Raw genomic sequence first — 27,968 nt, 5'->3', positions numbered from 1 at the left:
ATGTGTAGGTAGTCAATAAGATAATAGTTTCAACCTACTTAAGTAAGGAAAAATTATATCAATAATTCCTTAACTTCGCTGTACGTGGTTCGAAAGAATATCGATGCTGGTAATCCTGCTGAACTGTGTGACTCTCGGCATGTATCAGCCCTGCGTGGATGATCAGTGTGTTACAAATAGGTGTAAAATATTACAGGTAAATAATAATAAATAACTATTTTGAAAGCAAAAAGTTTTTATTGTGTTCCAATACTGAGCAGTGAGCACTGGCCGAATATATAATTTTTTCGTCGACTCGACGATTAAAAATATTTTGAAAATGGAATGCGTGTTTTGGCGCAGTGCATCAATGGCGCCATTCTTTTTCTTTTAAATTTGCTTAATTTCAGTGACGTAAGATTCAATTAATTATTATTTTATTTTGTGTGTCTTTATTAGGTGTTCGATGACATTATATTTGCATTTTTCACATTGGAAATGACGATAAAAATGGTTGCAATGGGTGTTTATGGACACGGCACATACCTCGCTGACTCATGGAACAGACTAGACTTTTTCATTGTTTTTGCTGGGTAAGTAATAATGACATAATTTAAACCTGTTTTATCAGCTTAATATATTAATAAAGAACAAAATTTTAATAAAATTCATGCAAACAAGGATGATTCAATTCATTAATAATTATTTGTAAAATTAATATTAACACCGTTTATAGTTGTCATTACCAGTAATCCGTATGGTTAATTACTTTTGTATACGTGACATTGCGTGTATATTAATTTTATGTTATGATTAATATGTATTTATTCCTTTGTAATCCAGAGCGCTCGAGTATGCATTGAACGTGGAAAACATAAATTTATCAGCGATAAGGACAATCCGAGTACTTCGTCCACTAAGAGCCATCAACAGGATACCAAGTTAGTATATTATATTATACTAGCGGTCCGCCCCGGCTTCGCCCGTGGTACATATGAAAAATAGATGTTGGCCGATTCTCAGACTTACCCGATATGCACAGAAAATTTCATGAGAATCGGTCCACCCGTTTCGGAGGAGTATGCAGACTAACATTGTGACACGAGAATTTTATATATAAGATTATACGCTATTTCCAATTAAAACATAATATAATGTAAAAAGAACCTTTTGATAATATTCAAGTGAATTATGATAAGCCATAATTTCGTTATAGCTATTAAAAAGAAGGTTGTAGTTACGACTACATTTTTTATTACTATGATGTTCGAACTATATAGGTTAACTTTAATCCTTAAAAGGAAACTGCCAAACTTTTTTCTATCACAAACTTTTTGGAAGAAACCTTCCCCCTTTCTCAAAAGAACCATAAAACTAACAAACAATTATTTTATATAATAAATGTTGGTTCTATCATATTAGGTATAAAATAAACTACAACACCCACATTTATGTAGAAACAAGGTATTTAAAGGTGGGTACAGCGCGCAACAAGTGAATATCAAACACTTCAGAGCACAGGCGTAGCGGGTACTTATTGAGAATATATTAGATCATGCAAACTCGTTGGCGAAGTCAATTTTCATTTTACCCTACTCCATAGTCGTTTGCAGCCATTATACGAAATTTTACCTTTAAGAGATCCATTTTTAGAGCTTCTCATCATACACGGCCTTTATTTTATAAATTAAATAAATTATCTAGCTAAAAATTTTAGCTAGATAATTTATTTATTTTTTAGCTAGATTATTTCATATATTCACATTTTAGCCTAAAATGTGAATATATGAAATACGTACAATTTAAGTCTTCAACGGAATTTTCGTATGTTATTTCAGCGTTCAGCGATCGGATGTTTTGGGATGGTAAACATTACTAAACCAGCTAATTAGAAACACTACATGAATATTTTATGTATGATTTGTCAATGTTGAATAATTTAAATTAAGCCTACGCAATGAAAACGGTTACCACATTAATCTGTCCGCGGTAATTGGTCCACGGGGTATTGGAGTGCAAAATTTAAAACAGTGCTTAATTCCGCTCGCCCGCGTTAGTTATAAATCCTTTTATTCACAACAACAAAGGTGTACGGAGGTGAATTTTCATAAATCACGGCTGCTCGGTCACCGCTTGCAAATAGCTAGTTGCGGGTTCAAACAAAGACGCGTGGTAAAGTTTAAATCTCATCTGGGAGTTGCAAACAAGTAGGACAATAGTCCATTGAATAAAAAGTTCTAGAGTGCGTGAGTTAGTAACGTAAGATGTTTCTTCGGAAACATGTCAAGAGTCCCTAGGTAATAAACATACTAAAACCCCGGGCCACTAGGAGGAGCCCCGGAGTGGGGGGAGGGGGGAAATGGGTCCATTTTTTCATTTTTCGCTTAAATCTCAAAAACGGTACATGTTAGAGAAAAACTTTCAAGCAAAAGTTGAAAGGCCATAACATTATCTACAAGTTGTACCTGAATCATTTTTTCCTATATCCTACCGTTTCTGAGTTATACGCAGTAAAACATGATTTTGGCTCAAACAATTTCCACATCAATCGATCAAAAAATATTTCTTTCTTCCAAAAAACTAAAATGTGCAACTTGTGACCGGTACTGATAGATTGCTCTTAATTAGGTCTATAATTGGTAAAATAAACACATTCCTCCATGGAAGCCTTTAGGAGGAATCGATTGTCAAAATACTATATTAGGGTAGTTTGAGTTACTGAACTTTATCTTTTTATTTTTTTCTTCCAAAAAGCTCAAAAGTGCAACTTGTGACCGGTACAGATAGATTGCTCATAATTGGGTCTATCATTGATAAAAATACCAGATTCCACCACGGAGGCGTTTACGGGGAATTGAATTTTATTAGGGTAGTTACGATACTTGAACTTTTTATTTTTTTTCTCCAAAAAAACTCAAAAGTGCAACTTTTGACCGATACTGATAGATTGCTCTTAATTAGGTCTATAATTGGTAAAATAAACACATTCCTCCATGGAAGCCTTTAGGAGGAATCGATTGTCAAAATACTATATTAGGGTAGTTTGAGTTACTGAACTTTATCTTTTTATTTTTTTCTTCCAAAAAACTCAAAAGTGCAACTTGTGACCGGTACTGATAGATTGCTCTTAATTAGGTCTATAATTGGTAAAATAAACACATTCCTCCATGGAAGCCTTTAGGAGGAATCGATTGTCAAAATATTATATTAGAGTAGTTTGAGTTACTGAACTTGATCTTTTTATTTTTTTCTTCCAAAAAACTCAAAAGTGCAACTTGTGACCGGTACAGATAGATTGCACATAATAAGGTCTATCATTGATAAAAATATTAGATTCCACCACGGAGGCGTTTATGGGGAATTGAATTTTATTAGGGTAGATACGATACTTGAACTTTTTATTTTTTTTCTTCCAAAAAAACTCAAAAGTGCAACTTGTGACCGGTACCGATAGATTGCTCATAATTAGGTCTATTATTGATAAAAAAACCAGATTCCATCATGGAGGCGTTTAGGAGGTATTGAATTTTATTAGGGTAGTTACGATACATGAACTTTTTAACTAACTACCCTAATAAAATTCAATTCCCCGTAAACGCCTCTATGGTGGAATCTGGTATTTTTATCAATGATAGACCTAATTATGAGCAATCTATTTGTACCGGTCACAAGTTGCACTTTTGAGCTTTTTGGAAGAAAAAAAATAAAAAGTTCATGTATCGTAACTACCCTGATAAAATTCAATCCCCCGTAAACGCCTCCGTGGTGGAATCTGGTATTTTTAGCAATGATAGACCTAATTATGAGCAATCTATCTGTACCGGTCACAAGTTGCACTTTTGAGTTTTTTGGAAGAAAAAAATAAAAAGATCAAGTTCAGTAACTCACACTGCCCTAATATAATATTTTGACAATCGATTCCTCCTAAAGGCTTCCATGGAGGAATGTGTTTATTTTACCAATTATAGATCTAATTAAGAGCAATCTATTAGTACCGGTCACAAGTTGCACATTTAAGTTTTTTGGAAGAAAGAAATATTTTTTGATCGATTGATGTGGATATTGTTTGAGCCAAAATCATGTTTTACTGCGTATAACTCAGAAACGGTAGGATATAGGAAAAAATGATTCAGGTACAACTTGTAGATAATTTTATGGCCTTTCAACTTTTCCTTGAAAGTTTTTCTCTAACATGTACCGTTTTTGAGATTTAAGCGAAAAATGAAAAAATGGACCCATTTCCCCCCTCCCCCCACTCCGGGGCTCCTCCTAGTGGCCCGGGGTTTTAGTATGTTTATTACCTAGGGACTCTTGACATGTTTGCGAAGAAACATCTTACGTTACTAACTCACGCACTCTAGACCCCCCTTGGAGGGACTCATTCAATGGACTACAATGCAACGCCGCAAATTAAATCGAGGTTCCCCGCGCGTGGTTAGACGTAACATAGGCACTAATTTGTCCAGCCACAATTTATTGCTTTCGCTGAGGTTTTATGTGTACGGAAATTAAATGGAGATTTACGACGAGATTGAAAACCTAATACTCGGAATCGATTAAATGCTATACTGTTAATAGTGATATTAAGTTCGTCGTGCGAGCTTTGTTACGTGCCTATTGATAGGTTATTAAATTTAATGAATTGCACCCGTATAAGCGGTCTAACGAAAGTAATTAATTTCGATTGTTATTCATTGATTCATTCGTGAGAATAAAAGAATAAGCGAAGTGAGTTCGAACAATAAATCTTAAGTAATTGCTTTTTGATCACTTTAATCGAAAAGGGTTATTTCTATTGTAATTGTTTTTGTTATATTTAAAAGGCATTTCATTTGAGTTTCTCTTTACAGGTATGCGAATTCTAGTGATGCTATTGCTGGATACATTGCCAATGTTAGGAAATGTTCTTCTGCTTTGTTTCTTCGTATTCTTCATATTTGGAATAGTCGGTGTGCAATTGTGGGAAGGTATTCTGAGGCAGCGATGCGAACTCGTCCTCCCGACGAACGTGCTCCGACCCAAGTATGTCAGTTTTATTTATTGCACGACCCCATTACTAATATATTGCCTTATACTTGATGCATTGATATCATAAAACATATTTTTTGTCAGAAGAAATAAAATTTGTTAAAAATTTCCATCTGAAAAACCTCAACATTGCGAGACCGTCGTCAATGGATCCAGTATTTTATACCGCTATATTTTTAGCTCAAAAGAGACTTTGCAGAACGTCCAACAATTGAATAACGGAAACAGAATATAAATTTCAACAGCTCTTTGAATATTTATCTAAGAGTAAAAATGAGTTTTTTATTTCATACCATTTGCTCGAGATCGCTAGTCTTAGCGGCACGTCCCATCGCTAAAGTTGACTGCATGCAATATTTAACGCTTATGTCGAGCACATCCAGGGCTGCTCCACTTCATTCAACATTTTACATTACTTATATAGTACATTATTAACACAAATGCGCATGCGGTCAATGCTTACATTTAACACTTAAATATTGCATTCCGTCAATACTCACATGAAATACAGTTTTTGATACTCGCATGGTGATTCATGAGGTGCGAAACTTGAATCCAATTAGATACATAGCGTTAACTCCTGCATATGACGATTAAAACTCTACATGAAGTTGATGAGACAGAGTTTTTTGTGGTAGAAATATTACGTAGTTATTACATGCCCTATTGTTTGAATTTATATTTTGAGTGAAATTGAACGAGTTAAAAATGCAGTTCTATGCATTGAAAAGTACATATCAGCTGCAACAGACGAGCATTCCAAACTTTATATTGGTTGTATTTTTGACTCGTACATCATACTAATATTGACGTAGAACAGATCGTAGGAACATGACACCCGTCACCACCTCATCAATTTGTGTTCCAGAGACCTGTCCGAATGGTACAGAGTGCGCGTCAGAATCAACTCGTAAGAATTTGCGATAAAATAAGTGTTTCTCTTAAAACATTGGAATTGTTGTTACGTGTACCTTTACACATCTGCCGTCCAGATGTGCTTTTGTTTCTGCTTCCCTTACGAGCTGGCAGTTTTATTATGACATTAGCTCTCACAACACTTAACCCATTTTTCATTTTAATTACTCGTTCAGGTTAACACATAAAACTGCCAGTTTGTTCAAATTCAACTACACGACAGATAGTCCTACAACACTTATTTATCTACTCTTGATATCTATTACTACAGTATATACACAATTTTTCAAAGTTATGAATTTATTTAAATGCACAAAATGTAAATAATTATACTCACACCATTCTAAAAAATATAATCACACTACAGATATCACATCAATTTATATAATAACATCATCAACAAATAACATCAATGACTTGGTTAATGGCCGTGTATTAATTTGCAATTTACACCACATAATATTATGAACATGATGTTTAAAAACAAGAAAAAATATACTAAGTACTAATGTTCGCACCATTTGAAGATAAATTCGCTTATGTACTTAATTGCTCTCGGTGTTTAGTGGTCTTTTCTTGAATTACAAGAAAGGGCAACTTAGTAAGATCGCTATTACGCTCGAACTGCTATTAACGTGAATCGAGTGGCCCACCGGCATAAATCATTTCAGATTCAATGTTTACCTGACTTTCTGAATACCCTTAATCGGCAATTATATTGAAATCCGTAACTAATTATTCTTACCCTTTATCCTTCCCCTTCGCTTTCATTGTCCGCATGCCCTTTCAATGTGCCATTCAACGTTTCAGTAATCGCATGATTATTAATAATGCTTGAATTAGTTCATTTGAATCGCTCCGTGCTTACGGCTTTTATAATACAATCACGTTACGCTATTTAGTTACGCACACGTCAATTTAGTTTATGTATATCAATGTTTGTGTTATAGTATCTATGTATTTATACATTATCATGTATAGTATAAGCTATATAATATTAATATTTTATCCTGATTCCGTATCATTACTTAGTTGCTATCTAAAAATAATCAACAAATCAAATAAAAATTAAATTGAAAAAAAACTTTGTATCACAAGAGTCCTTATAAAATTGTAAATAATAAATGACTAAAGACTAATCTATGGCAGTATTTTTAACATGTTATATTTGAATGCAGCATATCGTTTTACTACGAGTTCTCGAAAGAACTAGACTACATCTGTACGACGCCCGAAGACAGCGGGATGCATCTGTGCGGAAACTTTCCTCCGTACCGATACGGGCCTCTTGTATGCAACGAGACCGCTAAACCGTTTTCATACAACACTCCAACGAACACGTCTTGTGTAAACTGGAATCAATATTACACAAACTGTACCCAGCGAGGCTCCAATCCATTCCAAGGAACGATCTCTTTCGATAATATCGGTCTCGCATGGGTCGCTATATTTCTAGTAAGTTTCTTGTTTGCTCGTGGAACTTGTAAAAAGTAAAATTTATACGTGATCCCTTTTTATCGACTTCTAGGTAATATCTCTCGAAGGATGGACGGATATAATGTATTACGTACAGGACGCGCACAGTTTTTGGGACTGGATTTATTTCGTGCTGCTCATAGTCGTAAGTGTTTATTACTTTTCATTCTAGTAATGAATTTGGTGAAGAAAATACAAGTCTCATTTTCTTTCGGCATGTTTTTTAGATTGGATCATTTTTCATGATCAACCTTTGCTTGGTCGTAATCGCAACTCAATTCAGTGAAACCAAAAAACGTGAAATGGAACGAATGCGTGCGGAACGTGCCCGCTTTACTTCATCTTCAACTTTGGCATCGTCTACGAATAACAGCGAACCTGCTACGTGCTACGCGGAAATCGTAAAATACGTAGCGCATCTGTGGAGGAGATTTAAAAGGAGAATGGCGAAAAAAATCAGGTTAGCTAAGAAACATTTTAGTGAAACTACTATAATTTGAAGTTTATTTATCATTTATATGAAGTGTTTTATTTTTACATCTTGGAAATAGTTTATAATTTACTTTTATAAAATATCGTAATTTTATAAAAGTAAATTATAGCTATTTTCTCTTACAATAAATAAAATACCTAAAAAAGATTTAAATTTTCAAAACATAATAGTTAGGAACCTAAATTAATTGTATTAAATTACCGAAGTGATAAATTGAAAATAAATAAAACTAAAGACAAAGTTTAAGCCGTTAAATTATTACAGGGTTTACCGATATCAAAGAGCTCAACTCCAATGGCGAACAAGTCGGGAAACTTTGCAATTGCCAGCAAATCGACCGAAACAACATCATCCCCGCTGCCCGAAACTACATCCTCAGGTAATATACCTTTATTGATTTTCGCATTTTTCAGTTCTGTTATAAAGTAGTTATTTTAATTCGATATAGCTGCTATACAATCCTTACAAAACTTGTAATTTACCATTATAGTTGTGTTTGTCCTCCCTTTTCCGATAATCATAATACATTTTATTAGGAATCATCATGCTATTGTAAACATAAATATCCTATTTTTGTGCTTTTATTGTTTAAGGATTTAGTTAGGTATCTTTTGATTTTTTTTGAAGGGAAACTTCTTTATTGGGGTTAGAAAAAATTTAGTGTAACATTTTTTCGTTACGCGTTACATTTTTCCGTTAGGCGCCATCTTAATCCCTACCACGCGTGATTGACGTATTTCTGTAAAGTTGCATATATGTAGTTAATTATTCTTTGAAAAATAAGGTCATAAGGAAGTTTGACTTCTTACGTGTGTACACTAGTACTCGGACACGTTTTTTTATTTGATAAAAACCCACAACTGCCACAACTACCTTTCTTTGCAAACATATAAATATACAAACAATATTCTAAGGTTACCTCGATCCTTTCTACATAATAATACTTGAGTAAATTTAAAGGGTAACGGCAAGAGCTCAGAAGATATAGAGGAGCCGCTCAGCCGACCGAGCCTGTTGCGTGTGCCCTCGCTCTCGGCTGCGGACCTCGAGGTAATGTCATTTATATGCGATACATGAGATTGGATTTAACCTGTTGTTAGCTAGATTTTATTTCTGAGTGATTTTTGAAAAAAAAAACTTTTTTATTTTGATATTTTCAATTTTTTGTCATTGAGTATGAAATAAATATATTTTTTAATTTCATATTTTTTTGAAGTGAAACTTCTGTAGGCGCGTGAAGGGTAAAATTTCAAGGTTGCGTCATGACAATACCGTCACGTCATGGAGAAAGGCGACGATTTTGGTATCATTGTATCTTGCCAAAGAATTTTCACTTCAGTCACGTGTGCTCGGCACACACGCTCTTGTTTGTAATTTCACTTTATAATAATGGTGTAAAAGAATGTTAGTTGATAAAAAATACATTAATAGATATAGAGAATAGATATAAATACATATAGAGACTGCAAATATATATTTTTTGTTTATGGGATTCACTGCTAAAACACTGCACTTGTAATCGAATTTGTGGGCAAAGTTCGTCAAAATTAAAAATACGAGTATTCAGTAATATCCCAGACTTTAATACAACTAAATGTTCTATTCACATAGAACGCATCGAACCTGTCTCTTCTCTCTCCGCCGTCGCTCGCGCGTCGCCGCTCGTCAGTAATGTTCAGTGACACAGTGCTCTTACATGCACCAAACGCTCCACACTTAGCACATCCTAACAACGTCTGCTCTTCTGAGAAAATGACGCAAACCGGTATGTATCACATCACCTAAAAACCCCCAATTTATTATAATCATCACATTTCAATCACTTTACTTTCTGTCTATTTTGGCAACTGAACTAATGCTTTCCCCAGTTAATAATCAGTTCAATTTTATAGATTCATTGTCTCAACGTGACTGGCTTAAGAGCCAAAGTGGTGAGTCTAGTGATCGTAGATCTAGACGGGCATGCTGTCTAAATTTTCTGTTTCCCTCCTCTTGATACTTATCTGTACTCTAAATTGTAGATCTATTAATGTTTACTATTAGCATATTATATACTCCTTTGTTCCTTATGATCAAAATTCATTAACCACTTATATTTTTACAATGAATATTGTTGATATTATGAAATGAATAATAGGAATATCTGATATATTGTTTGTAAATTCAAATCATACAATAATTATACCTAACATTCACAAAACAATATTTTAATTCAGATTATAATATGTAATGGTTTAATGAATTAAAGCGTTACATTGTCGTAACTCGTAAAAATTATAACAAGTCTCATAATAATAACTAATCAGTAGTAGGCATGAAAGAAGAAATATTGAAAGACTTATAAGATAACACACTAACTATATTAGGAAAAATGTATGATCAATGTTGAAATATAACAATACAATATAGATGTAGAATTAGGCCAACTAGTTTTGAATAGCTGTACAAATTTTTAATACTCGCAGGTACTAGTTTAGATGTAAATTGAAAAAAGAGGTCAAAGCTTAGGAAAACAATAGATGTTAGAAACACTTTAATATTAGATTTAGAGTAAGCACTAAATAAATGAGATATGCTTGGGACTAAAGGAATCATTAATGATGAATGGAAAGCATTAAAGATAAAGAAAAAGTAAAATGTATGAATAGCGCTGTAATCAGGGAGATGGAAAAATGTAACAGACAACTTCATGTAAATGAAATGAAATAGCTCAGCAGCGGGCAGCAGGGCAGTAGTTGAATACACCTATGATTAATTTACATATTGTATAGACCATTGTTCTAGGTCCTTAGCTGGAATTTGCTAGTGGCTATTACTTTGCACATAAAAAAATATCCTCTAGGTGCGCTCATGATAATAAATAAACACATAGGCAATTATTGCATAAAACCAGAAATTAGGTCCACCAATCCAATGATGCCTATTAATGTATAAACGCCCTCTGGGCTAGAACTTCCATTCGCCCGTGACAATTCAATTCGCGTAGAATTCGACCTCCCGGCGGAGACCGCAGAGGAGCGAGCTGCGGCCGGTGGAGCGATGTCGTGCCAGGAACTGCTGGCGCTCTCCGGGGCTTTATCCGCGGCTTTGCCTACTGGACAAGTGGCTTTGGACACATTCTTTGAAGAACTCACTAAGGGAATCAGTAAGAGGGCCGGCGATGAGAAAACTGATACTAAGGTAGGTAACAATATGATGGTAAGATTACAGAACTGCTAGCGCTCTCCGGGGCTTTATCCGCTGCTTTGCCTACTGGACAAGTGGCTTTGGACTCATTCTTTGAAGAACTCACTAAGGGCATCAGTAAGAGGGCCGGCGATGAGAAGACTGATACGAAGGTAGGTAACAATACGATGGTAAGATTACAGAACTGCTAGTGTTCTCTGGGGCACTATCCGCGGCTTTGCCAACGGGACAAGTGGCACTAGACTCCTTCTTCGAAGAACTAACCAAGGGCATCAGCAAACGGGCCGGCGACGAGATGACTGATACGAAGGTAGATAACTGGTATGGTAAAAATATGTAACTTATGTGTCAAGAACTGCTTGTTCTCTCCGGGGAACTATCCGTCGCACTGCCTACGGGGCAAGCATTGGCATAAGTTACTGGGATTGTAATGGTAAGATTTCGAAGCAAATTACTTATTTAATTTGCGTAAGCGAGATGGTAAGATTACAATGAAATTCTTTCGATGCGAAAATATTTGATATTTCATTGATTGGTTAAAGTGGCAAACTTAAATATTTGATTATACTTATCAATTGAGGTCAGATTGGAAAATAAGTACTCATTGATATTATTTGAAATTAAGAAAAAATAAATACAATTTTTGCAAACATAACCATGACGAAAAGTAGTTCTACGAGTTTCCATAATATATTGCAAAACATTAAACTTTGTTCTAAATGTAATACAGCTTTATTTTACTCGAAATAAATAGTGGAAAAAACCTTGCGAATTTTCTGTGTGCTTATCGTTGCTAGAATCGCAAGCATCTTGTTTATCAATCCATCAATCTAAAGGTTTTTTATTACTAGTATAAACTGTTGCGCTAGGCATCCAATCCCGTTTGATTTCAGGTCGTAGAGATAGAAGACTTTTCATGTTGCGCTGATTTGATAGCGGCAGAGGCCGCTGCGAAGGAGACAAAAAAGAACAGATTTACAAATGCCTGTTCGCTGTTATGGAATCGAATAAATAGACTCATGTCGTTACTGAGAAAACATATAAAAAATATCGTTAATCACAAATACTTTCAGCAAGGTATTTGTATTATTTAAATATTCAATTTTTAGCTTTCTGATAATCTTCTTATCTTATTTATTGATGGCTTATTTTAGGTATATTGTTGGCGATTTTAATAAACACTTTGTCAATGGGCATCGAATATCACAACCAACCAGAAGAGCTCACTGTAATCGTGGAAATTAGTAATATCGTATTCTCAGCGATATTTGCGGTTGAAATGATACTTAAAATCATTTCCGAAGGCCCATTTAAATATATTTCCAATGGATTTAATGTATTTGATGGTGTCATAGTTATTTTGAGGTACTACTTGAGCATTTTAATTGCAACTAAGTTCCTAATATGTTATTGCATTATGTGATTTATTCAACTCTTTTTTAATTTGTGCAGCGCATTTGAGCTTGCTCAAAGTTATGGTCACGAACATGATTTAGCAGGAAGTTCTGGGTTATCAGTATTACGTACATTTCGCCTACTGAGAATACTGAAACTTGTTCGATTTATGCCTAACTTAAGAAGACAACTCTTCGTAATGCTACGGACAATGGACAACGTTGCAGTGTTTTTTTCGTTACTCGTTCTTTTTATATTTATATTCAGGTAAATATACACACCATTTTATTTAAACATCGAATCTTTATTCAGATAAATTAAATTTGTGGGGTATTTAAAAATAAAAATTAAAAATATTTTTATTAAAATGCATGCAATAAATACAATTTATAAATCAATCAAGATTTATTGGAAAATAATCAAAGTTATTAAATTTATCATTAAAAAATAAAACTGCTATCTATCTTTCCAATTCTTCTGGGAATCTGTCTTTTATAATTTTTACTTTGGTTCAATAACTTCAATAAAATAAAGAGCAAAATCGAATATCTTTAAATTTATAACTTCCAATCACCATCGCTTCGTGTCCTTAAAATTGTATTTCATACCCTGTAGTTTCTATTGCTTCAGTAGAAAACAATATCTAGGCCATTTCAATGAACCGATTGCTTATGCAATCTTTTCATTTTTTCATAGCGAAAGAAGATTTATACGGGTCTTAACATTATCTGAATATTTTCTACTTACTTGTAACACCTGCATTCTTTAACCCGTGCACTATTTAACTGTGAGTGATTTCGCCTATTTCTTTGAACTATCCTGTGTTAGTTACTTCTATAACATTATAATCACAACACACCACCACTGTCTACACTGTTCACATTTTTCTCTCCTATTAATCTTAAATATTATCTTATCTACAGTAGTGACTCACGCTTATGTGCTTTTTCTCTATTTATTTTATTTCCACTTGTTCTTTTCACTTATCATTTTAGATTTAATGATTTCATTTTCCTTCTTTATATCAAAGGACTGTAGTAACTTTTCTTATCTAATCGTATATTGCGTGGTAACGTTCAGCATCCTCGGTATGAACCTCTTCGGGTGCAAATTCTGCAAGAAAGATGAAGATGGCGATCTTGATTGTGACAGAAAAAACTTTGATACTCTCTTGTGGGCCTTTGTCACAGTTTTTCAGGTATTAAACATTTTGAATTAAAGAACCTAATAAACAATTCAAAAACAGACTGAACTTGCAACATACTAAACGCTTACCTTCGGGTCCGTCAGCAGTAAACACTCACGACAGAATGACCATCCGTTAACAGAGAATTGTCATTGTGACGGCTAATCTACTAACCACGCGAGTACACAAACCTCTCACTATGCTGCAAGAATAATATTCTATTACCTGTCTAAATTTATTGAAATTGAGTTCGATTGCAACCTTGCATCATGGTGTTTTATTAAACAGGCGTTCAGTCGCGTAACCGCTAGCCTAGTGTTGCATAGAGAACAAATAGAACCATCCGTAACAAATTGCTCAGATGTCATTTAGTATCACGATCATTAACAGAATATCGTTCAATAATCTCATACACGTTGTTGACGTGCACATAAATTTAGGTAGCTTGTTCAGTAGGCTAGATTGAGGTCGATCGAACCGATACGCGGACTACCTTCGTCAGTTTCTCTATTCCCACTAACAACTGTAACCACTCAGTTTAAACAGTATCTCTATCACTTTGCATGCTGCTTCTATTATTTTCAAACTATTTTTAAATTTTGAATAAATTGATGCAGTTTAAATTAGCGTCACTAAGCATGGTTTATTTATTTTGATGCAATTACTCTCCTACTTTCACTAAAATTCCTGCATTCTTCTTTCTCAAAATCCTCTTATTCTCCAAATTTCTTCTAAACTGTTAAATTACAAGCCGTAATGTGTTAAATGAAGGAAAGTTTAAAATTTTCTTTATCTGCATAACGCTCGGTTGACTTACATGAATGCATTACATGAATGATAAATTTATGCAGTTAAAAATTTTAAGAATGGACATCTTACATGCACTTTATTTTTCTCCTAATTTTCTCATACAACTTTTTATAGCATCTATTTTTATGATTTTCATATAAAGAGGCAGTATTTAAAGATGAATGTTAATATTATTAATCTTTTATTGGGGAACATGCACTGAATAACAATAAAAATCGTTCATAAAATTAAATACATTAACAAGAACAAGACCGTTGGTAGTGGCGTTTAACGACGATAACACTGCTTGTCGATGCTAATGATGTGATATCATTCCATTCATTAGTAATAGCATCATTTACCCATACAATATCATGCATTTTAATTCCACACCATGGTATGAAGACATTGTGAAACAGTTTTATCGTCGTGAACGCAACGAAATGCTAAGGATGGTTCGGTCGCGGCGTATGCGCCTAGCATTTTGTTTTTCTTTCATTTTCTCATCGGGCTCACCACGCAGTATTCTGGGCATGTACCTATTCGGTGGTAAGTTTTGCAAGTTCGTCGAAGACAATGGCACCGAGAGAGACTGTACTTGCCCTGAGATCATATCGCATCATCCCAAGTGTGAATGTGACAGAAAACATTTTAATAACATCTTATGGGCTACGGTCACTGTCTTTCAGGTAAGCTTTGAAAGACGAGTAGACAAATACACTGTTAATTTATTTGCGACCCCTTTCGAATGAAGTAGAGGTATATGCGTGTTTCTCGTATTAATATTAAACCAACTGTAGTGCAAAAACATTGATATCTGCTCAGAAATAATACGTAATATTTATGATAAACATGGCACGAGAAGCTCGGATTTGTTATTGATGTATTTAGTTTGTAGTTAGGTTTCAGTTTAATGTAACATTAAATTTAAAAGCTTAGTAGTTAGTGCATCTTGCTTTGTTAGTGAATTAGTAGGTAATGCTGGACCCCTTTTGCTTGTGTACTCCAAACCGCCGTCTGTGTTAATTTTATAACAGTGTAATTTTTAATGTACACTAACACTGCAAAACTTGATAACACAAACACGCTCTGTACTAACAACTTTTATTTTATTTTAATTGATGTATTAAGTTCATAAACGTTTTAATACTTTACAACTTATACCAACATTACGGCACGACTTAAACACGATGTGACAGCACACCTTGCTTATTATTTATTGGAAATATTTTCAATATTTTCAGATAAATGTTGTGGTAGAGTTATTGGCAAAATGAATAAGTTGTAAAATGATCCATCAACATTTTCAGGTATTGACACAAGAAGATTGGAACGTGGTTCTATTTAATGGAATGGAAAAAACGAGTCATTGGGCTGCGTTATATTTTGTTGCGCTAATGACATTTGGCAATTATGTTTTATTTAATTTACTTGTTGCTATTTTAGTAGAAGGGTTTAGTTCCGAGGTATGTGTTATATGGAAATGCGTTAAATGTTTAAGTTTAATGAGCTTCGCTTTACAAAATATCGCATTTTTAGCGAAACGAAAGAAGAGAGCGGGAACAACGTGAATTGGCAAAGTCAAAATTATCAAGTGAATGTTTTTCTGACAACAACGAATTGCAATACGATGAGTCTAATTCAGGATCACATTCAAGTGACAGCTTTTCTCAGGTGAAACGATCAAGAAATTTATAATCTACATATTTTATTTGTCTTTTTCTGTCTTTACCCTATTGGTCTATCGAAACTTTTGTTTATTTTATCCGCTCTTTTCTATGATTATTCCCGCTTTCTATTATTCTCTTAATTTGTTTTCTTTTGTTTTCCTCTTCTTTATCAGTTTCACAATATGAAATTATTTACGTTTGCTTATTTATCTAATAATAGAATGAAATAAAAAACTATTGGAAATCGGCGGATGACGTAAGAAAAGCTAAAGATGATCCAAGCGGCAATAAAGACAAAGTGATAAAATCTAGACGAAAACCGAAATCCGTCACCCACAATCCTACGCTTTGTAAGGATTGTGCACAATCTAACAAATGCAATCTTCAAAAGGTCAGTAAACACCAATTCGTATGGCGATGTTTATCAATTTTAATTTTAGATGTCTAATTTCAAGTTTTATTTATGTTGCCTTGAATTGACGTCACTACTCATCTTGTTTGTTGTGTGTATCTAGTAATCGATGCAGTTTGTAAAACTCAAGAAACTTTCATATTTTAGGAATCAAAAATGTTAGCAAACACCGCCAACGATCACAGCAACAGTACAGTAGTACCAATGATAACTCATACAGCAGCCACGCCGCAAGATTCGCCTTCCACCACATTAGAGCCCGGGGCGTCTTTTCGAGATTTCCACGTAGCTTTAAGTTTAGAGAGATCATCCATGTTATCTAGTTTGGACTCGATTGACCGCACATCTGTATGTATAACATTTTTGTCACAGCATAATATGGTTTTCTTTACTTTATGCTTTAATTCATTCTTTAATATTTATTACCTTTACGTGACATTATCTTTGGAATTCCAAATTGGCCAGTAAATTAACATTGAAAATTATTTATTCCTTTTTTCAGTGTGCGAGCATACCAGGTTTATTGAAACCTCCAAATAGTTACACATTAACTCTCCATTCAGCTGCCGCAGCTTTAGGTTCGGAGAAAGCTAGATTGCCGATGTCTTTAGCTCCTCCACCATTAACTCTAGCTCTTCCACCAACGAGACCAACTTCACCTGGAACTCCAACTACACCTAGATCTGTACCATCACCGATGTTACCGGAGAAGAATCTACAAATAACAATCGCTAAAGACGAAAATTGTCTCAATGTTAGTGATAAATCCAGCTTGCTGGGCTCGCAAAAGTAAGTTTATTCTGATATGAGAATTAAAATAATATATTAATGACCTTATTTTCTGCTTTTTTAGTGAATTAATTACACGCCATAATATTCTTTTAGCAAAACTGTATAATATTATCTGCTGCTTTAAATCTTTCACCTGTACATTTAAAAATGAGAAGAGGTTAGATTTTCTCTATTATAAACAAAGCTCTATATTGTTATAATTGTGTCATTTCTTGTATCTTCAATTAATGAAGTTTTAATGCTCAAATTCGAATAACCTTTAACTTATTTATCAGGAGTTTAACTGTAATGACTCCAACTATCAATGGTGAAGACAAATGCAGAGTACAACGCGGCTACAGCTGGAGACTCTCTCGGCCGAGCTTGAGAAAAAAGAAACCGAGAACTGGCTCTGATTCTGACGCTGTGATCTTGAATAATGGAAGGGATCATATTGCATGTAACGGTAAGTAATATTGTGAACGTTATTTCAGGTGATAACATTTTCATTGGTTAAGCTTTAGAACAATCTTCCATCATCTGTGTTTCCGATAAACTATGACTTAGGAACTTTTAAGAAAAAAGCATATTTTTTCTGAAAGGCAAAATAAATGTGCCTCTTAATACACGGAGAGCTCGCCCATCTTCATGACTCTGTTTTTATCCCATCCCATTCTCTTCTTATATGTTATGGACGATTTATTTGCGAAAAATAACTCTTTCATTTCTTTTTTATACACTCCCTAAAAAACAATCCAACCTACCTAACCAACCTAAATTCCATTTCAATTAAATCGCTCAGGATCAAACCTCCGCAAGAACGACATACTGCTCTCATCGTCAAACGTGATAAAGAACGACACACAGGCAGAGTTGCCCAACAACCGGTCCCGCAACCAGCTGCCCGCGAGAGTGCTCACCGCGCCCGCTAGACGAGTGTCTGCTCACGCTACGCCTATCCTGCCCGATGTGAGTTATTTATTGAAGTGAGAACTTCTATAGCGGCGTTGGGTATAAAATCTTAAACTCGCGTCAGGACACGTAACCTGATCGAAAAAGCGTAAGACGGATGGATATCAAACATGCTCAACGTTTATTTTTTTTTTCTTTATGATTGCGCCTTCGCGTTTAACCAGCATCGTACATGTCCTTTATTTTTACGGTTGCCTGGAAGAGATTGCTTTAAGCAATAAGGCCGCCAATTGTGCACTTACCATATTCATGTTCTCCATGTTAAATTATATATGTTTTTTATTACTGGTATTGTACAATAAAGTGTAAAAATAAAAATAAATAAAAAAACGTTAATAATCAAGTTTTCACTTCTGCCGGCACTCCCGGAGTGCAACCCGTCTTTTTTTATTTATTTATTTGTACAAGGTACCTTACAGCTAATCATACACTAGGTAATATAACATTGACAATTTAATTTTAATTACAATTCAATTCGTATAATAAATTATTTTATTATCTAATTTCGAATATTTAACGATTTTATCTTGTGAATTTGACACAATGCGGTCTTTCGAGAGTAGAACACCAAAATAAATGCTAGTTACACAAACGTATCTTTTGTACCCGAGTTTACTAATCCTTGAAAATTTTAACTATATCTGCACAGAGCAAGCAGCCTCGCGAGCTAATTGCTGCGCAAAAGAACTTGGTTAACGTAGGAAATACTTGGCTCGGAAAATGACAGCGCATGCGTTTTCTTCGTCGTTTTTCGTGTCCACACTAAACTGAGCTGCTTCGCGCAGTAATTGCAGCGTGAGGTGGCTCTCTCTCCCCACCTTATCACTTCACTATCTAAATATGAATTAATTATTTAGGACTTGTCCGCACAGCAGTATTTAACGCGCGGGATTTTTTTGCAATTCTGTAACAAATGAATAGATTGATTTTTGCATGAGCCATTTAAGACCGGAAATATTTACGTATTATTCAATTTTCAGGTGTCCTGGAAAGCTCCAGAAGCAGGTTTTTCATCAGATTCAACAGTTCGATTAGACACCGTTAAATCACCTCCTCATAGACTCTCCTTGACCAACGATTACCTAACAGGTAACTTTCATCAAATTGGTATTGACTCACCCATGCAAACTGAAATTAAAAAGATAAATTTTTAAATTCAACGGAAAATACAGTTTTTCCAAGTATTCCAAGTATTACCAATAAATATCCATTTTGATATAGGTTCTATAAACTGAAAACTTTTATATGTAAACCTGTATAAATCTAAGTCACATAAATTAATTATATTTAGTGACATCAGTATCAGAGGTAAAAGCGAGTAACCTAACATCGAGCGGGCAGATCGCACAACTCCCGCGCGCTCGCGAGTCTCTGCCCAGGAACAACCAACCGCTGCCGTTGATCAAACAGATCAATGAGGAGGTTTGTCTGTTTGTTTGTTTGTGTGTTTTGTGGAATGTGTATTTTAATGCATTTATGTATATACTAAGTAATATAATGTTCTTGAAAGTATAAAAAAAACAATTTCACTTATTAATCATTCAAGATTTGTGAATATCCTCCTCCTAGATAGAAATTGTCGGGTAATTAACATAATGTTCAAATAATTATTTTGCTAGAGATATTATGTAATTCTGATAAACATAGCTAAGCTAAGACATACTATTCGCTTAGTATAAGCACGTATAAGTCAGTACAGTACAATTACAGACTAATTACCAACTTGCTACAAGATTATTTGAAATAACTAACTTTGCTCCTTCCATTTTACGAAAATGTTATTAATTTATCCTATGAATACTTAGTTCTCGTCATAAATCTCTACTAAGTTACAAAAGAAATAAGCAATATAAATGGCATCAAGATAATACAGTAGGCATCAGAATAAAAATGGAGAATAAAATGAAAACCCACTTACGAACAATGTCCAACACTGGTCAGTTCTCATAATTACCGCCTCGACAAATGACCGCTCTACGCTACACTAATGTTCGACTAGTTCTCGTTCTTGATTAATGAACTACAAAGTATAAAATGGAAAAAAATAAACTATTGAAAGAAGTTCTTTCAGATTTTTTACCGATCGCTAATGATTTTCCTTCGTAGATTTTACAAAATTCTAGTGTTTTTATACGTACAAAAAACAAATGTAATTTAAGGTATATTTCTTAACTGAAACGTATCTTAAATAAAAAAAGCTTTTATTTGCATTATTATAAAACTAAAGTTTCTCTGACAAACAACATAGTATAACAAGCACAACTCAAGTTTTAATTCTATATTAAATTCAAGTGCGTCAAGTCGCTAAGCAAATGTTAGAACATAGAGCTAGCGGCAACACTTAATGTGGGCTAATTCTACAACGTAGTTTATTTACAGAAAATGTTTTCTTCGTGTTGTTTTCATTATTTTTATATTTAAATTCCCATATTTAAATTTAAATTTAATAATATTAGTCTACTAATTAATATTAAAAAATGTAATTTGAAATTGAAATGATAAGTCCCTTGAGAATATAGAGTACTAGTGGTCTTTTAACGTGACTCATTCAATGGAATCGTTATTATTTTTAGACTCCCCAGGGAACTTTTTAGAATATTAATACGAAAAATTTTAATTTTATCAAATGTGATTGATATACATTTTGTGTTACATTTTTACAACGATTCCATTTCATCTTTTTTTACAAGACTAATTGGATGCCGGAATTTGTTATTTGTACTCGTTGTTTGGTTAATAAAATCAGTCATTTGTTTACCTTTGTTAAAAATTCATTAAACAATTACGGTATTCAATATTTGTATCGCATGAAATTTGTAAAATGTCGCGGAAGATGAAACAAAAAGTAAATAATTGTACGCTGTCTCTCAATCTTTATTAGGGTTCATTAAAAATGCGAACTACAAAGGTGGAAGAATTTTATCCAACGTGAATTTATTTACAGGTAACAATAAACAATGTTTGTATATTTTCTTCGAGATTCGACAGAAGAAGATTTAGAGTTAAGGACCTTTTTCGTTTTATGGAGCCGACAGGGTGTCTCAAGGAAAAAGAGGATTATTCTCTCTATATATTTGCTCCGGATAATAAGTAAGTTATTTGCTATGGCAATGTCGTTGTGTGTGCTTTTTGCATGATCCGAATTCTAGTCTATTTTCTTAAACGCGAGTATATTTTAATTTCAAATGAATGGTTTCAAGCGTAAAAAATAATAAATTGGTTTCTAAATCTGTTAAGCCTTAATTTCTACATAAATTTGTATGTGAATTCAAAGGAAATAGATTATAATCAGGCCATTAAATAAACATCGCCTAGTTGTGTAACACGAGTATTAGAAGCTATGAAACATCACACACAATACGGGAGGAATTTCAATTAACGGAGATTGCGGATTCTAAGAGCTTTGATCCTTATTAGCATCGCTTTCATAATTTGTCAATAGCATGTCGAGCTCAAGTGAAGCCTTGTCTTTGTAATGTTGCTCACAGAAAACCAATTTATCCTAACCAACGCCAATAATATTGATATGCCAATATCCACTATAATATCGATACTAATTACTTAAAGCTTCCAATTATTTGTTAATTTATTTGCGAATAAACGCGTTCATTGGAATATGTAGGAATTAAATACTTTGCGAATAAATATGAAACTTAATAATCGTTTAATTTAATTATGGTGGTCGTATTTGGAAAACGAGATCAATTATATCAGATTTAATTTTAAATTATATACGTGGACTAAAAATATGTAACATTACATTAATTTAGTATCATATTGTAAAATATTTATTGGTATTTGGCCATTTTCTTCACTATTATTCACCATATTTTCGACCCTCGTTTTTTGCTTTGCTTAGTTTTCTGTATTACCAAAATATTTACCAATGTAAAATTTATTTCTAAATCTGTAGCATAAGAAGGTTCTGCACTTGGATGGTAACACGCAGTTGGTTCGACAACATAGTGCTGCTGTTCATAGCGCTCAACTGTATCACATTAGCTATGGAACGACCGAACATACCTCCAGATTCTAAAGAAAGGGCATTTCTATCTAGTGCTAATTACGTATTCACTGTTGTCTTTGCTGTAGAAATGTTTATTAAGGTAACTACTGTTTGTTGTATATTCTGAAATATTAAGAAACTCGCTCTTAAAAAAGTTTGTGTGCTACCCATTTTCAATAATCATTTGAAATTTCCAAAGATAGTATTTAAAAATATTCCTCTTTAAAAACTTGTAAACTTCCTATGTTAAGTTTTTCCTAGTAAATTTCAGTACAATGTACGTGTATGTTTCCTGAAAATTGCTTCATAATTTCAAATGTAATATCGAACTAAACGACCCCTTTGTTTTATATAGGTGGTAGCATCTGGAATGTTCTACGGGCCAGAAGCGTATTTCACTTCGGGTTGGAATATTATGGACGGTTCATTAGTCATCATATCTATTATCGACTTGCTAATGTCTTTAGTGTCTGAATCCAGCCCGAGGATATTCGGAATATTGAGGGTAGGGTTACTTCGTAATTTAACTGTATTGGATATTAATGAAGATGGATTATTATTATACTTCTAATTTGTTTTTAGGTTTTCAGGTTGCTCAGATCGTTGAGGCCTTTAAGGGTTATCAATAGAGCGCCTGGTTTAAAACTGGTTGTACAAACTTTATTGTCTTCACTGAGACCTATCGGAAATATTGTGTTAATTTGTTGCACTTTTTTCATAATATTCGGCATTTTGGGAGTTCAGGTAAGTTTGTATATAGTATAAATCTACAACTAAAAGAATTAATAGAGTTATTTTATAAATAAGTAGTTTAAATTTTACTTATAATTATTTCGGTTACAAACTTAAACTTTTTCGTGAACTTAGGTTATAAATTATTAAGTAAAATGGTAAAACTAATCGAAATAATTTATATTTCCTTGTTAGATATTTAAATATAATCTTAAACTTAAATATTGTATCGAAGTGTTTCAAAAAGTTGTGTATTATAAATCCTTAGTATAAATCTATCTCATGTATCCATTGCACATTAGGTATTCCTTGGGTATTCCCGTCAATCAATACCAATACAGTGATTAACGTGACACAAATGTGGCACATGTTACGCATATCCTAGAGCTAGTTTGGACAAGGTTGCAAATCTACCTGTAACCAATATATTAATTGATAATTATTATGATATTTGCTTCAATAATGTCGATTTAAAACAACTCCATAGATCTTAAATAGATTTCATCATCATCGTCATAAACTGACTGCAGAGACTTATCCCAATTGGCCAAATGTTCAACAATGCTGGGTTTTTAGGTTTCACATCGTTAAACTTTTTCGGTTATGTTTAATAACTACTTATACTTTAATTTACTAATTATAGGAGTACTGTTTTAATTAACAAATGAGAAAATAAATTTCTATTTTAACATTTACGAAAAGTATCGCGTCTCCGACCGACAAAAATTATAAGATTTATCCAATAAACAGTTTATAATATACTGTGTCGCAGCTTTTCAAAGGGGCGTTCTTCTATTGCGAAGGCGCTAACATAAAGAACGTGAAGAACAAATCGGATTGTCTGGCGATAGAGGGCAACGTGTGGGTCAACAGGAAGTACAACTTCGACGATCTCGGCAAAGCTCTCATGTCGCTGTTCGTGCTCAGCTCGAGGGATGGCTGGGTCAATATCATGTATACTGGCCTTGATGCGGTCGGGGTTGATCAACAGGTATGTGGTTGTGGTTAGGTGTGGTTTATATTTGCTAACTAGCTTTCCACCCGCAGCTTCGCCCGCGCAGTCAAAGAAAAACCCGCATAGTTCCCGTTCCCGTGGGATTGCCGGGATAAAACCTATCCTATTTCCCGGGGTAAAAAGTAGCCTATGTCCTTTCTCGGGTATCAAAATATCTCTATACCAAACATGCAAATTGCTTCAGTAGTTAAGGCGTGATTGAGTAACAGACAGACAGACAGAGTTACTTTCGCATTTATAATATTAGTACGGATTATGTATGTTTTTATAATGATTCAGTTTTTTTTTAACATTGAAAAAATCCGAAAAATGGTTGATGCTCTATGATCGTAGAATCCGTGGAATAACGTAATTCCTGAAACATTTTTAGGAATTGAAACCGTAAAGTTTAATTTGAGATTTGATCTAGTTTTAGATTGAATTTAATATCAGATTTCTATTTATTTTGGTTGATGGTTTTATGATAATAAAACGAACGATGATCACATTGGAAATTACTATAAATATACATTAATTGTTTCTTATACCAACAGCCAATAGTAAACTATTCAGAATGGCGGCTCCTGTACTTCATTGCGTTCATATTATTGGTGGGGTTTTTCGTCCTGAACATGTTTGTGGGAGTCGTTGTGGAAAACTTCCACCGATGTCGGGAGGAACAAGAGAAGGAAGAGAGAGTGAGAAGAGCCGCCAAGAGAGCGCTGCAGATGGAAAAGAAGAGACGAAGTGAGTTCTTTCTTAAGTTAAAAGTATATTTTTTGACAAAATTGTTGGTTATTAAAGTGAAACTTTTATTACATCGTCTCAAACTTTTTGGTCTGTGTAGCGCATGTCGCGTGACGGTCGGTTGCCGAGTAGGTATAAAGCAGTGTTCGGAGTCATTATCGTACAAATACGATAATTTTGTACCTAAGTTTCACTTTTAGCGTGGTTTCATAAAACCACGCAACATTTTTTTTGACTGATTTAATATTTTGCTTTTTGATTAATAGCTTTTATAATATATATATATTTATTGATAACATTGACGATACATTGCTACGTATATTGCGTTAATATCGATACTAAAAAATGTTCCAATTAAACCTCTATGTTTTTCACAGAAAACATAAACCATTTTGAATGAAAAAAAAATATATACAATCTAACACATTTGTTTTCAGAAATGCATCAAAGGCCGTATTACGCGGACTATTCCCAAACACGCCTGTTCGTCCACAACGTTGTCACTTCCAAATATTTCGACCTGGCTATAGCCGGCGTTATCGGACTCAACGTAGTCACAATGGCTATAGAATATTACAGGATGCCGCCAGCACTTCAATATGCTTTGAAAATATTTAACTATTTCTTCACAGCCGTGTTCATACTCGAGGCCGCGATGAAACTTGTTGCCCTCGGGTTCAAGATTTACTTGAAAGACAAGTGGAATCAACTCGATGTGATCATTGTAATTTTATCCATCGTTGGAATAGTCTTAGAAGAGCTAGAGACTAACATTATACCAATAAACCCAACTATTATGAGAGTGATGCGAGTGTTGCGAATTGCAAGGGTTTTAAAATTGTTAAAGATGGCCAAAGGGATTCGGGCGTTGTTAGATACGGTGATGCAAGCTCTTCCGCAAGTGGGCAATTTGGGGCTGTTATTTTTTCTATTATTTTTTATATTCGCTGCTTTGGGCGTTGAACTCTTTGGCCGTTTAGAATGTTCGGATGAAATTCCTTGTCAAGGTACATATAGATTAATTTTCTTTCTAAATTGCTATTAGTTATATTTCCTTTTTGTAATTTTCAAAATTTTTATAGGTCTCGGTGAACATGCTCATTTTGCAAATTTCGGAATGGCATTCCTTACACTATTCCGTGTAGCTACTGGCGACAACTGGAATGGTATAATGAAAGACACATTAAGAGAAGACTGCGACAGCTCTGTAGATTGCGTGCGAAATTGTTGTGTGTCCACTATTATTGCACCGATATTTTTCGTTGTTTTCGTACTCATGGCACAATTTGTTCTCGTCAATGTCGTCGTCGCCGTAAGTATCTATATTTGAATTAATAAATTTTAGTTATTTTTAATAAATAATCTATTAATGTTTTATTTTATTAACAATAGGTGCTAATGAAACACCTAGAAGAATCCCACAAGCAAATGGAAGACGAGATCGATATGGACGTAGAACTGGAAAGGGAATTGGAGAGAGAAGCGGACGACGAGGAGGACCGCGCTCTGTGCCGCGCGCTCGAGCAGTGCAGCTCCCCGCGGCCCCTCAACAAGGTACCCTCATTGCCTGCTAACTTCACGTACAGCGAGCCCAAAGTTCAGCCCATACCATCTCCTCGCCGTCGCCGCACATTACATTCCCATCACGCATTGCTCCCGGCCGCTTTACCGCAGAGGAGGGCTTCTCTCTCCCCTCACGCGTTCGGTCGCCGACGACAGGACTCCGCGACCGACGCTCCGGCCGCTCTGTACGAGGAAGACGCCCGCTTCATCGACGCCGATGACGTCGACGAGCTGGAGCCCGGCAGTCCCCCGAGAAGGGATTCCTTCGCCCAGAACCGACGCCAACGCGTCGACAAAAGAAATTCCCTGCGCGGCGAAGAAGCGAGATTGCTTCGCCCCGCCCCCGTGCTTCTCACGGTCCCTTCCACGAGACAGAGCTTAAGAGATAAGAATAAACGCCGCCCGTCCACCGAGTCCGCGACGGCGAGCGAAGTGAGCCACGCATCATTCCGATCGAAAGAAGATCCGTCAATTAAAACAGATCAACCTATAACCGAGGAAGAAAAAATTAGGATAGTCATAGCCGAAAGACGAAAGATAGACACAGGAAGGGCCGAGCCGGACGATATAGTGGAGCTGTCGGAGTGCGGCTCCTAGTGCAGGCGGGGCCGGCCGCACCAGCACCACGAGGTGTACATATAAAGCAAGTCTCCCTCTGTGCTCCGATTCCTCTCCTTATTCCTCTAAAGGACACGTGGTGAAAGACTTTCGAAGCTTGAACTCGGTTGCTTCAGAGTTACGTAATAGTGTTAAAGTTTGTGAAGAGTATGTTCGAGTGGTTTTGTGACTAAGTGTTAAAACGTTTGGAATCATTTACACTCCCTTTTTACCTGTAGTTATCCTTTACCTGAGTTTTCTACTTGCGGCCGGTTCAAGAAATACAGACTTTAAAAAATTAAGTTAATTAAATCGTATTGAATTAGATAGCTATTAGAACTAGTCAATTTGTGGTGGTGGTACATTTTCTACGAACGCTGGTGTTACTTTAATCTTTATCTCGTAAATTAGTACGGTGCTTGCTGTGTAAGTTTTGTTCGTTATGTGTAAAGACATTAAACGTTTTCAATGAACCTCAACGAAATGGTGGTTTGTTAATTTATTTTTATTAATGTTTATATGTAGTCATTGTTTTAGGATCAATGTGAATGTTAAAATTGATTTTGTATTATATATTGTATAGTATTACGGGTTTCGAATCATTGAAAGTTATTTTTTAAGCCATCGATGAATAAAGCCTATTGTTTGTGTATATTTAGTCGCGAGGAACTTCTAGTAAACGACTGTTTAGTATTGTAGCATCTATTTATAATTAAATTTATGTCACTGTCACGTACCTTAAGGATTGACAACAGAACCAAACGTTCGCGAATTGAATATTTCTCTTTTTTAAAACGAAATTGTATTTTCTGAATATAAAAGAATCCTATTTTCGTACAGAATTGTGTAATTTAGTATTTACTATTAATACGTACATGAACCTAGGAATATTTTTAAAGCCATTAGTTCCGATTGTTAAACCAAACAAATAACAAAAATGATGCTAAAATTATGTTGAGTTCAGTTTTGTTGAGCAATTGTTAGACATAAAAAAGTGCACCAAAAAATTATAAAGTGCCAAAATATTATATTTAATTGATTAAAATAACTTTTTGTT

General features: G+C 34.6%; 1 protein-coding gene across 4 annotated transcripts; it reads left to right on the top strand.

Moving 5' to 3' along the window:
* The first annotated feature begins 93 nt into the window (after nt 1–93).
* Nucleotides 94–27,968, top strand: Ca-alpha1T (Ca[2+]-channel protein alpha[[1]] subunit T). 4 transcript variants are annotated; one of them, XM_090104819.1, is made up of 34 exons: nt 94–196; nt 439–572; nt 823–920; nt 4,830–5,001; nt 7,101–7,377; nt 7,451–7,543; nt 7,626–7,858; nt 8,156–8,270; nt 8,852–8,941; nt 9,503–9,656; nt 10,878–11,071; nt 11,971–12,154; nt 12,232–12,442; nt 12,530–12,739; nt 13,553–13,670; nt 15,002–15,136; nt 15,758–15,913; nt 15,987–16,121; nt 16,338–16,508; nt 16,677–16,877; nt 17,032–17,318; nt 17,597–17,766; nt 18,103–18,269; nt 19,253–19,361; nt 19,564–19,694; nt 21,217–21,362; nt 22,186–22,378; nt 22,634–22,783; nt 22,861–23,022; nt 23,783–24,001; nt 24,559–24,751; nt 25,189–25,758; nt 25,834–26,063; nt 26,144–27,968. In XM_090104819.1, exons 1-34 carry the CDS (start codon nt 104–106, stop codon nt 26,909–26,911), a joined length of 6,669 nt encoding a protein of 2,222 aa, XP_089960945.1. In that variant the 5' UTR covers nt 94–103; the 3' UTR covers nt 26,912–27,968. The 4 variants fall into 4 exon arrangements, with proteins under 4 accessions (XP_089960945.1, XP_089960948.1, XP_089960947.1 ...); XM_090104822.1 differs by lacking the exon at nt 13,553–13,670 and adding an exon at nt 9,784–9,822 and having other exon boundaries at nt 14,971–15,136; XM_090104821.1 differs by lacking the exon at nt 15,002–15,136 and adding an exon at nt 9,784–9,822 and having other exon boundaries at nt 18,097–18,269.

Source organism: Colias eurytheme, chromosome 8 (genome assembly GCF_061535395.1).
Source record: "Colias eurytheme isolate Ceu_HAF_F1 chromosome 8, ilColEury1 Martin Lab GWU primary, whole genome shotgun sequence".
In the NCBI taxonomy this organism is placed as follows: domain Eukaryota; kingdom Metazoa; phylum Arthropoda; class Insecta; order Lepidoptera; family Pieridae; genus Colias; species Colias eurytheme.
This window is presented reverse-complemented; position numbering and strand designations above follow the sequence as displayed.

Excerpts from the sequence above, each read along its gene's own strand:
- Ca-alpha1T (XM_090104819.1), top strand. The coding sequence starts at position 104 with ATGCTGGTAATCCTGCTGAACTGTGTGACTCTCGGCATGTATCAGCCC. Across the intron at positions 9,657-10,877 it reads TGAGAAAATGACGCAAACCG|AATTCGACCTCCCGGCGGAG; the intron begins GTATGTATCACA and ends CAATTCGCGTAG. Across the intron at positions 11,072-11,970 it reads ATGAGAAAACTGATACTAAG|GTCGTAGAGATAGAAGACTT; the intron begins GTAGGTAACAAT and ends GTTTGATTTCAG.